Below are 12673 nucleotides of genomic sequence, written 5' to 3' on the forward strand. Positions count from 1 at the left end.
AAAACCTCGGAATGACTTACAAATTGGGATGGAGGGAGTATATTAGAGAAGTTTATTCCAATCATTTTAGTATTTGGTTTCCTTGGCTATCGAGCAAGGATGGCCAACTCGAGATTTTTTCTCATATTATAATCATAATTTTATAAGGTATAAAATTTTGAAAACTAGAGTGGAGGTCTAAATAATTATTTGACACTTGGAATGGCCTGTTCTGGATATAGCGTATCTAAATAGGCACAACAATAAACATAATAATAGTTTGGGAATCTAGTTTTAGAATTTTAAGTTTCCCTCCAGAATTTCTTATCCTATATATTTGAAAGAAAAAATAAAAAATAATGGAAAATGGAAAACCCTTTAGCCGTGGCGAGTGGTGTCGTCTCCCCGTTGGGAGGGAATTGGACGGGCTTGCTTGGACTCCACCTTCTCCCCTCCGTCGGCGTCTCCTCCGATGCTGGGACTCTGGTGGGGTGGGGATTGACTTCGCTCTAGCTCAATCCAATCCAATCCAATCAGCAGCTGCTTCCCGCCGCCCCATGCCTCATCGCGGACGGCGGCGATGGGCGACGTCCCTCTCCCAGCCCCAGCTCCCCCTGTTCCCGACATCGATATGACCCCGCGCCGTCGCCGTGAGCCCTCCGAGCCCCGCAGCGACAGCGACTGGGACGCTGGATCCAGCCGCGAGGGCTCCCCCGACCTCCTCCGCCGCGCGCCCGCCGTGCAGATCTCGCGCGCCTCCTCTTCCTCGTCCTCCTGGCTCCGCGAGATCGAGCGCGACCGTGTGCGTCTCGTCAGGGAGTGGGTCCACATGGCTGCCCGCGACCGCGACGACGACGCCGGGCCCCCACCTTCCCCCGTCCCTGAACACGCGCGCAGGGACGCTCCCCGGATCCGGGGCCGCCAGGCGCGCCTCGAGCTCGTCATGCGCATGGCCGCCGACCGCCAAGCCGAGCTCCACCGCCTCTCGCAGCACCGCGCCGTCTCCGACTTCCCGCACCGCAACAGAATCCACGTCGGTGCTTCTTCATTTCTCAACTCACTGTTCCATTACTTGTGACAATATGACTGTCCTACTTTGCCTTTGTCAGATATATCTGACTGACGTGATCAGAATTACCATCTTTACTGCAGGCGCTGCTCCGGGGTCGGTTTCTACGCAACGGCGGCTTGCCGGAGGAGAGGAGAACCCCATCTGTGGCCGCAAGGGAGCTTGGCCAGCTGCGACAACGTCATCCTGTCTCTGGTTTGAGGTATGTATCAGCTCGCGTGCTGAGAAAAGAATGTTGAGGCTGCTTCTGCTGCTTAATGGATATATATAGGTTCTTTTTCTTTTTTTTTCTGTTGGAATAAATGGATGTATATCAATGGTTCACTGTTGCTACATTCTGATGCTGTAGTTGGAGGGGTTACATCTTTTAAGGAGTTCATCATGCTTAATATTGCTTCAGCTGTTGCTGCACTTGGCTTTTCTGTTAGTTTGCAAATGTTCTGCCTTTCGAAGCAGAAAGATACTAGTAGCACATAAAAAATGGTAACATAATAAGTGTTGTACTGTTATATGATGCTGATAAAGGATAAAAAGCTTGTGTTGTTAGTAATGTAAACTTTAATTCACCGAGCAGTCAGTGCTCAGCTTCAGATTATTGTTCATATTATCATTTCTAACTCCAAAGTGCTAATCATCATGTCATCCTTGCACATCAGTTCCTCTAGCCTTATTTTGGTTGTTTGTTATGTCAAAATAATGTAGGCAAAGGACTGATTTTATCTTTTCTTAAAAGAACACCAGAGTTCTATTCGTAAATGTTTGCAACTTTGAGAGCTATTCAGCCATTTTACCATCTTATTACCTCCTTGCCATATTAGACGCATGGTGTCATTTTATCGTAAGACACATAAATGTGTAGCTTAGCTCATTTTGCTAGTATGGAGATATATTTTTGTTCCATAGCGGGTGAACCCAAATTTATTACTTTTGCAATGAAATTGCATCCATCCCACTGTTAGACTTTACCACTTCCACTGATTAATGGACGCAAAGAAACTGATCACAACATCACAAAGAGCTCTGTGACTCGTTTCCACCACAGCTAGTCTGATGATGTGATTACATTCTTTAATATGTGGTTTGGACCTAACATATCAGTTAGTTATATCAACTTGTTAGCTAGCTAGTCAATTGATTACTTGTGTCATCTACTTATTCACCCTCTCTCTTCTGATCACGTTTAGCAATCACAAGCTGGTGCATTCACTTACTATATGGGCAGATCTTGTTAGTGCTATTAAAATGTACTTGTGTAATGCTGCTGAGTTTCATCATGTGCTAAGTAAAATAATAATACTCATTAATTTTAATAACTAGAGAAGAGTTCCGCTTCAGATCGGAGAATCTTGTCCGTGGTCAAGCAGATAGTCAAGTGGATGCTTCTTCAGCTCACGATGTTGAATTATCTACAAATGATCGTTCTGAATTAAGACCTTCTGAAACTACTCAGGAGAGACATGAGCGGACAAGTGAGAATATCAGTCTTCAGCAAATTGACAGTACGGCAACAACATCAGGATTTGAAAGTGGCAGCCCTAGCATTGCTGAAGTCTTCTGTGGATCTCATAGTCAAGCAGAAAGTCAGGAAGATTTGGAACATGAGAGAAGAGACTGGCAACAATTTTCCCATGCTGTGATTGGAGAGGAATCTGAAAGAAGTTGGCATGAAAATGCATGACAACATCTCTTCTCGTGAGGGGACAGCAGTTGAAGAGGATAATAACGATCATCTTCCAGAAGCAAATGAAGAGTCAACCAGTGTTGATCATCTTCCTGAAGGACTTGAAGAGTCCATCAGCGATGGTAGTCTTCCTGAAGCGCAAGAAGATCAGCATGACAGTGATCATCTTCCTGCAGTGCTTGAAGAGCTGCATGACAATAATCATTTTCAGGAATCACATGGGGAATGGAGTAGAGATGATCGTCCTATTGAAGTTGATGATGAGTGGCAGAGTGATGATCATCTCCCTGAAGTAAATGAAGAGTGGCATAATGATGACGAGTCTAATGATACTGCAGACAATTGGCATGATAATAATTCTGACCAACCAATTGACCACGATGCTGCTCTTATTAGAAGAGCTAATACATTCATCCCTGGGGATGATGATAATGTGTACAGCACAGAATTGAGGGAACTTCTAAGCAGGTTATTGTTTCTTGCTTAAAGAAAGTTGTTACAAGCAATTTATTTGGTGTTTGTATAAATACTAAAATTGTCTTAACTATGCAGAAGGAGCGTTTCTAATCTTCTTCACAGTGCTTTTCGTGAAAACTTGGATCGGCTTATTCGGGCATATGTTGAACGGCAAGGTCGTGGTCCTCTCCCTTGGGATCTGGAAGGAACAACTCCTGCCCCTCTCTCACCAGATCAAAATCAGGAGCAGCAAAGAGATGATGAGGACCAGGAACTGCAGAACACCGTCAACAGGCCTCCTTTAGTGATACCACCTCCACCTATGCCTCCTCGTCAGCCACTTTGGCATTCAGAGTTGCATCGTAATAATTGGATCAGACAAAACATTCATCGTTCATCTTCTGATATTGTGAGCTATTGCCATTGATATCCTTACCACACGTACATTAATATTTTTCTTTGCTCAATTCATCTTTTTGGTGCTTGGAATACAATACATTTGTTGTTTATGGTGAATTGTAAACCATATTTGGTAGGCTGTGTTTATAGTAGGCTAATGCACTCAACTCTTCTATTTAGATTAAGTTTGGGGAATAGCTTATATGTTATGTGTGGCAAAGGACTCATATTTATTTTGTTTTTTCTGTCCAGGAATGGGAGGCCATCAATGATTTAAGAGCTGATATGGCTAGACTTCAGCAAGGCATGAGCCATATGCAAAGGATGTTGGAAGCTTGCATGGATATGCAGCTAGAGTTGCAGCGTTCTGTAAGGCAAGAAGTATCAGCAGCCTTGAATCGTTTCATTGGGGAGCAAGGTTAGTAAATCAGCATGGTCATGTTTGCTACATTTCCTACAGTGCTGTTACTTGTATGAACTGAGAAAAAGTCAGGGAAGCAATTTTGAGCATCCTTGATTCCTTATGCATTTGTATGTAATGTCAGCTCTGAAAATTGATGGCTGACCTCTTAAGTCTTGGCATAGCCGTGTGTATCAATCATATAGTAACATAAGATGCAAATGCTAACTATAGCTTATCTTATTTGAAACATATAGCTAGGATGTTGAACATCTTATGCTATGGACTATGGTTTCAAATTGGCACATAGTTTAGGATAATAAGGTACCCCAAACACATTACTTGTATCTGTTCCATTGAATTGCAAAGCACTTGTTTGTGATATTATGGAATGCTGATTTGGTGCATCTATAGAGCAAGGGAAGCATTATATACTAATTAAGTTAATAATGTGTGTAACTATGTCATACTTGAGTTGGTATTGCATATATGGTACTGGTATTGCATTTCACTTTCCATACATCCACCTATATGCATAATTGATATTTCAGGTGGTGAAAGTAAAGAAATAATTGACGATGGTTCGAAATGGATAAATGTGAGAAAAGGAACCTGCTGCATATGCTGTGAGACTCCAATTGACTCCCTTCTGTACAGGTTTGGCTCGCATTAACAATGTTCTATTATTTATTGGATGGGAGTGTTGACTCATAGTATATATGTTGGTAGTAGCTGTGAACTTGTTTTTTGTATTTATTACTGATCAGATGTGGGCACATGTGCACATGCTCAAAATGCGCGAACGAATTGGTTCGAGGTGGAGGGAAATGCCCTCTGTGCCGCGCACCCATAATCGAGGTGATCCGAGCATACTTCATCATGTAGATACAAGGAAGACGGCAAGAAGATAGAAGAAGCCTGAATTGTTTTTGGTCTCAGTGTGGAGTTGTTAACGGGTGGTGTATGATTGTATTCAATTTTGTTCATTCTCTCTATCTAATGCGTTGGTTAATTTTTTTTTTCTGGGTTCATTTTGTTTTGGTCTGCCTGCCCTATTGTAAGTAATGTATGGTTTTGGGTGTGGCAGCAGAACGGGGAGGCGGCGGTCTTCTCTGATTGGGACTTGGGTCACTGCTAATTTTTGTTCCGCAACGAGTCAACGACTAATGGTGGTTGGGGTGGTTGAAACATGAGAAAAGGAGGAAATTACTGGTATCTTTGTTCGTGCCGCACGGTGTGCGGCTTGGCCTTGTCCGCCTTGGAATGTTTTGTGTGATTTTGATGTGGGTCTTGGCTAACTTAAGATATGGTGGTGGTCATGATATTTCAGGTCTCTAGTTCGTAGATGGATGTGGAAGTGGTGCTCTGTATCATGGGAGATGCTTCCCAGATGCTTGATTTTTTTTTCTCAGTCGACAACTGAGATCTTGTTTGGCTGCACTTCAATCACTTCAATTCATATGTGCCGAGGTGGAAAATTAGAGTGCAGGCAACAAAGCCTGACCTATATTTTTGATCCAACTGTACGGAACATTATCACTAGTGAGTTTCTTTTACACTTGTCTTGAGAGACATTGCGGCGCCTGCCTCTTCGGTTCCCTCCCGGTCTGGGTTCGTCGCCACCTTTCTGCAGTGATATTTGCTGTCTGCGCCACCACGTCCCCTTTGATCCATTCGCTTCGCCGAAAAAACAAGCTCCAACTGGTTTGCTGAAAGAAAAATATTGTTCCGGTTAAAAAAACAAGCTGAAAAAGACGGATTATAAGAGAAGCGAATATAGTCTTTGTTTCCCCCTGCTCTTGCATGCCCTTGTTGTGCGTGCGTTTTCTGCGCCCATACAGGGCCTGCGCCGCCTGGACGTCGCCAGCGCTGCTAGACTGCGGGCGGGACCGCTTGCGCCCCTTTGCCACCTGCGTTAAGTCTGAGGCGCCTCAATAGCTGCTGTGGGTGGCTACGGTAGGTAGGTCCTGTTGCAACAATGCAACATCAGATCTACTTTTGAAACATACAAATGCATCATTTGAAACATTCGTCTGAAAAGCCAGATGAAACACTTGAACACATGGGTCTGAAACACTTGAGAAAATACCTAAAAATATTTGAAAACCATTGCAAAACATACGTAACATATAGATAAAACACTTGCAACATATGTGTGAAACATATGCAACATCCAGACTTGCAACATGCATCGAAAAAATAGATAAACACATTGGAAATAGAACCTTGTAACATACGTGTACAACCATTGCAACATATGCAACATCCCAATCCACTTTTGTAACATTCATATGAAACACTTGCAACATACCTATGGAACATCTAAAACACTTCATACTCTTGAAACATGTGTTGTTCGTCCTTCTTCCGGACGACACAAAACAGATGGGGGAACGACCGGTTCCGGTAAGCCGGCGGGTGAGGATGGTGGCACGACCTGGCGGCGGCCAGCTGCGCCTGTGCCTGGCCAGCGACGGCCCCTCTCCTGCCGCCTGGCCACACGTGGTGCCGGGTGCTTGCACACCTACGTGATGCTCGGTGAGCGCGGTGGAGAGGGAGGAAGGCGTCCGTCAGCGCTCGAATGTGGTGAAAATAGAGGATGAAAAAGGTGCGGGGGAGACAGAGAGTGCGCCGTCGGGGAGCGATGTGAAGAGGAGCGGGGCTCGGTGGTCGGTGCAGGCATTGCGGCGTAGCAATTGGCCAAGGAAGAAAAATACTGCGCTCGTTATTTTTAGGCGTGAGGGGGAGCAGGCCGAGCTAATCCGCAGGCTAGAAAGCCAGCGCCCTGTCGGACTAAGGTCTTGTTTAGTTCCTCCCCTAAAGTTTACTCTTTATCCCATCGAATGTTTTGACATATACATGGAGTATTAAATATAGACTAAAAATAACTAATTACACAGTTTGCGACTAATTTGCGAGATGAATCTTTTAAACCTAATTAGTCTATGATTTGACATGTGTGCTAATGATGAATTAATTAGACTTAATAAATTCGTCTCGTGGATTACTGACGAATTCTATAATTTATTTTTTTATTAGGACCGAATAACCCGTATAAGGCCCCGTTTAGATGCAAGCCAAAATCCAAAATTTTTCAAGATTCTCCGTCACATCAAATCTTGCTGCACATGTATGGAGCATTAAATGTAGGTAAAAAGAATAACTAATTGCACAGTTTGGCTGTAATTGACGAGACGAATCTTTTAAGCCTAAATAGTCCATAATTGGACAATTTTTGTCAAATACAAACGAAAGTGCTACAGTAACCAAAAAGCCAAAAATTTCCGCATCTAAACGCGCCCTAACACCCTTCCGTCCCGAAACTTTATGCTCTTAATTTAAACCAGGCCTAAAGCATCTCCGGTGTTACTTCGCTGCCGCCTCCGCGGTCATCGAACTGGTGGTCCCAGACTCCCAGTACCAGCGGCTTCCATCGCAGGAGCACGGGAGGCCTGCAGATTTCGGCCGCGAGCGAGAGCACCTGTGGGCTGCGACCGGGCCCATCCTATATATTAAATAAAGGAGCGCCGTGCCGCCGTCCAACCTTGAATTGAAGCAGAGAGAGAGGCGAGGCACGGCACGGCGAGCAGTGGTCCTTCGCCATGGCGACTCTGGCGGCCAGCTCCTCCGTGTCCGACGACACCGACTCCGACTCCGACTCCTCTCAGTTAGTCCCTCCCCCAAACCCTTCCGATTCCCCGCGACCCCGAGTTCAATCTACTCCATGGGAGACGATCGATTTGGTTCCCTTCCCTTCTCTTTCGGGGTGCTCGGGGAATCGGGATCGCATTTCTGCATCGCGCGCGCTTGACGCTGTTACTGTTGTGGGCATTGATTTCACTCTTCCATGTTGCAGGTGCAGCGAGGCAAGCACATGGGATTCTCAAGGTACTTCCTACTAGTTCCTTCTGCCTGCTGCTCCCTCCCCCTCCCATTTCTCTTTGCTCCCATCCCAACATATGCTCGCGGTTTTAATTAAAGTCATTACATTAGAGAAGCAATGCCAGGCCTGCTTTGCCGGTTCATGCCTCCATGGACAGCTGGACCCTGCGCTCCAGAAATCAAACAGCCAAAGCAGATCTCCTCTTTTGCTTTTTTTTTTTCAGATGCAACTGCCGATCTATCCCGGATTTGTTTTAGTGCGACCTACGGTGTGGGTTTTGGCAGATTATAACCGGTTCTGGTCTTCTCCTGTGCAGTGTTAAGCAGGCACGCTGAATGTCTGGAGCTGGAGGAGTTGACTGCAATATCAGTCAATCCCTGTCTGCTTCCAGCGCTCAATCAGTTGCTTCTCGAGGCGTATGCCATTCTACGTCCCAAGCCACTTGACTATGACCAGCGCAACACATTGGTTGATGTCTTCAGGGAGATGGTGAATCGAAGATTTGGTATGTTTCCATTTGTTGCACATTATCGATTATTTGAATATAGTCATCAACTTCTAGCCTCCAAATTCATCCCTGATAAGTAGTAATATGGATGCTGACTGGTGATTAATTATAAAATTTGCAGTTGCTCTCTCTCTGAGAAGTCTCTTTATTCATTTAGTTTTATTATTTTTCAAAAACTCTCTTCATTTTTGAGTCTGTGAAATCAGTCACTCCATGTATGGAGGAAAATCTAGGTGATTCTGGGGTGTAATACCAACACAATGCTGATAGTAGTAGTTTATATCCTGGCCTGTTGCATCAAATATGTTCAGGTAATTCGATATATCATCACGCACCACCTGTTGTTTCACCATGTACTGGTTTAAGTATTAGGAAACATGGAGAATTTTCCAAAATGAAAAGGGAATGCATAGATTTTGTATTGATCTATTGCCAATCGGCTCCTAAAAGTACAGAACTCTATTGGGGATAAACTCACTGAGCAATGACACAGAGCATTGTGTGGACTCTTGTACTTGTAGATGTTCAGGAAATCATGTACCAATCACATTGGAACACTGAACTTCGTCTCTTACATGTTGATTTGACCTTTATTTAACTCTGATATCAGGTAGCAACAGTGGGTCTCCGGTTGTGGAACCATTTGGATCATTCACGATGGATTTATTTACTCCTCATAGTGACCTGGACCTCTCTATCAATTTCAGTGCTAATACTGATGAGCGATATACTCGCAAGCAAATGATCTCTATTATCAGGAAATTTTCCAAGGTTCTATATTCTCATCAGAGTAAGTATTTCCCCAGACAGAATATTTTCAGATATTCATTGCATGCCCATTGATATTTGTAAATATATTCAACCTTTTCTTTTCTGATCCATGCAGGGAGTGGAATTTTCTGTGGGGTTTTACCTATTGTAAGTGCTAGGGTGCCTATACTGAAGGCTATTGATTGTGGTACAGGGATCGAATGTGATATTTCGGTTGAAAATAAAGATGGCATGACAAGGTCAATGATCATCAAATTTGTTTCCTCACTTGATGAAAGGTTTCAGATACTAAGTTACTTGGTAATGCAATCTTCGTTTTCTTTCTAATTAGTAACTTAGCAAAGCTATGTGCCGAATTGAAACTATGTGACAACAATCTTTTCATTTTCCCATTTGTTCTTCAGGTTAAGTTCTGGGCTAAGGTACATGATTTGAATAGCCCAAGACAACTAACAATGAGCTCCATGTCAATTATTTCACTAGTTGCTTTTCATTTGCAGGTACCATGGGTTAATTATTATTTTGGTTTGGTTATTAAATTGCAAGTAACTGTCCCATTACCTTTTGTTTTGATTAATTGACCTACTAATCAATCTGTATTTGAAGACACAACCTTTGGATTCATTTGTATAGAAAATCAAATAAAACTTATTGGGGAAATTATAAATTATCTCCTTTAATATCGACAAATTCTGGATAAGATTTATGCTAGTTCAGAAAACATGATAGATATCCTTCTGCTACACTTCTTCAGTCTGAATTCCTACACTTCATGCTATTGCATTTTATGCACCAGAAATTGGATTTTACTCCATTTACCTTTATGGTAGTGTTTGAGTAGCAGCTCATTAGATACATGGCTAAGAATATAAACATCAATGTGCAGTGCAGACCCGGCATCCTCCAATATTGCCTGCGTTCTCTGACTTGTTAAAAGGTTAACTTCTATCATGCTTGCTCTTTGTTTTTCCTTCTACTGGCATCATTCTGCTAACTTTTCCACTGAAACCAAGGATAATTTCTATATTCTTACTCTTGCAGATGGGTTAGACTGCACAAGTGTTGAGAGGAACGCTTTACTGTTTAAGGGTTTTGGGAGTAAAAATAAAGAATCTGTGGCTGAACTGTTTGTATCATTGATAAGTAAAGTGAGTAACTATAAGGTTCATCTTCCTAATGTTTGTGGTTGAAGTTACTTGCCATAATTGAATCTATATGAACATGTTTTTATAGTTGTTCCTTGGTATGTTGGATGAGCTCTTCTCATACACACATGTTTACTGTACATAGTTTTTTTTACAACAAATAGGAGATTTAGATAAGCTCGAACTACATTTGCAGCAAATCTCAGTATGTACCCATGTTGACATGTTATTTTCTGTACTTGTTCATTTTAGCCATGAACTATGGTCTGAGGCACTAATTGTGCCATACCCCTGAACTTTAGCTAGTTTAGCTTCCTTTTTTTTTGTCAGTACTGCATTGGCCAATAATTTTGTTTTATAGTTTTAGGGCCATGCCCCAGCCTTTCAATTAAAATCAAAAGACCAGAAGTGTTTACAACTCAAGTTCAAGAACCAGCAGCATCCCCAACCGTCTAAAGTTTACAAAGCAATCAGGAAACCATAACCACATGTTAACTATCCACATGATCAAGGACAGAAACGCAAAGCTTACAACCTGAACCACAGAACTACTGCTAAACTTCAGACTTCAGAGAAGCACCAACGAAGGCCCACCTCTTGAAACTTGCCACCCTCAAGACCTTCAATACCAGTACCTCCATGCACCGCGCTGTCCAGGGCAATAAAGCCCACATGCCGTGGAGAGAAGCACCTCATATTAAGATTATCACATGAGAGTTTGCCGGATCTTTGAGCGCCTTTATCTTCTGAGTCAGATCTTGCAACATTTTGATAAACGTCGTTATACTCCACTGCATTTCTGAAAACAAATACCATTTCTAAGCCCCATAAGGCTGCAGAGGTCATACAATTATGAATAAAAAACTTCTTGTTGCTCCACCACATACTACCAAATTGTAACAGTGATTTATTTTTTTTATATTCACTCTATTACAAATTATAAGATGTTTTAGGTTTTCTGGATACATAAGTTTTACTATGCACTTAGATATACATCGTGTCTAGATATATAGTAAAAAGCAATATATCTAGAAAGTCAAAACTCTTATAATTTGGAATGAAGTATTAGTTTGCACTTGTTTTATAATGGTATCAGGTTTTGTTTTTTTGTTGAATGTGTTATTGGAAATGATTGTGTTCACTGATAAGGGCCATAAATTGGCCTTGTCCTGCAGCTGTTATCAGCAGAGAGTTTATGGGAGCATGGGCTGTGCGCCAGCAATTTTGAAGCATCATGGATCTCCAAGACCTGGAAGAAAGGAGCCGGCAATTTAAGTGTTAAGTATTTGTGTATCGAGCACTAACAAGTAGCAAAAGATTAGACTCTTACCCTGAAAAAGCACACAAACACTAATTTTGCTTCTGTTTATGCAGGTTGAAGATTTCTTGGACCGATCGCAAAATTTTGCAAGGTCAGTGGGAAAGGTGCAGATGCAGAAGATTTTCAAATGCCTTAGAGAATGTGCTTTGAACTTGTTAGATTTCATGAGAGGGAAAATGGACTCAATGAAGCTGAGGACCCTTTTATTTGGGCGGCTTAGCCCAGATGAATTAGTCAGCAAACCTCGTTTGGAGCATGTCAAGAGAAAAAGGAAGTGGGGACTGACCCCACAGGGAAGATGTGTGTTCCAGAAGAGTGCACAGCATGGTGGTAGTGCTACTAGCAGTGATTCGTTACCCACTGCTAACAAGGTCTTGCCTCACGCGCTCCATTATCGAGTGGCCGGCCAACAGTCTAGCATTCATCAGTTTGTGCCCATTATTCGATGGCCTCGAATCATTCCTTCTGGTTTTGGCTATGGATTATCGCGTGGGATTCCATCTGTTGCTCCTCACCTTGGCAAGGGAATACTGGGCAAGCCACCAAGTAATATACTTAAATCAATGGAGCTCAACTCAACTAGTGCACATACAGCAAAAAGGTCCGCTTCTGCCGACTCCACACCAGCATACATGTCAGCAGTCATGTAGCGGAGCTTATGGAGCCGAGCAGCTCCGGCACAATGATAACTAGTGCATCACGCGCGCCATCGCGCGCGCCGGCCAATCACCTGGTTAAGGCGCAGGTCAAAAACATGATTAATATTTATATGGAAACAATATTAGGAGCTTAATGTAGATGTGTGATGCACAAGAACCAAAAGATTTGAGTCTTTTTATATTTAATACAGTAAAACCATTCAGAATTGTAAACATTAAATGATTAATGTGGTAGATGATATTTTCTAGCAAAAACATAGAAGCCAATGCAATAAGCTATTTCAGGTCTTCACTTTGCATGAGAAATATTCTAAAGTCTCTGTTTTCACACCGACCATCAAGCATTTTTTTTTTCTTTGTCTAGAGTCACATAGAGATTAGAAATTGGAAGAAGGAAATGAC

At 42.6% G+C, this 12673-nt stretch overlaps 1 protein-coding gene and 1 pseudogene across 1 annotated transcript; both read left to right on the top strand.

The window, feature by feature from the left end:
• Positions 1-361: 361 nt before the first annotated feature.
• Positions 362-5199, top strand: LOC136549676 (uncharacterized; annotated as a pseudogene).
• A 2220-nt stretch (positions 5200-7419) lies between these two features.
• On the top strand, positions 7420-12414 carry LOC136549677 (protein HESO1-like). Its single transcript, XM_066541054.1, has 10 exons — positions 7420-7651; positions 7841-7872; positions 8184-8372; positions 8986-9165; positions 9262-9446; positions 9551-9646; positions 10038-10083; positions 10188-10294; positions 11467-11568; positions 11666-12414. Exons 1-10 carry the CDS (start codon positions 7587-7589, stop codon positions 12260-12262), a joined length of 1599 nt encoding a protein of 532 aa, XP_066397151.1. The 5' UTR covers positions 7420-7586; the 3' UTR covers positions 12263-12414.
• Positions 12415-12673: the final 259 nt, after the last annotated feature.

This window comes from Miscanthus floridulus, chromosome 4 (genome assembly GCF_019320115.1).
Source record: "Miscanthus floridulus cultivar M001 chromosome 4, ASM1932011v1, whole genome shotgun sequence".
In the NCBI taxonomy this organism is placed as follows: Eukaryota; Viridiplantae; Streptophyta; class Magnoliopsida; order Poales; family Poaceae; genus Miscanthus; species Miscanthus floridulus.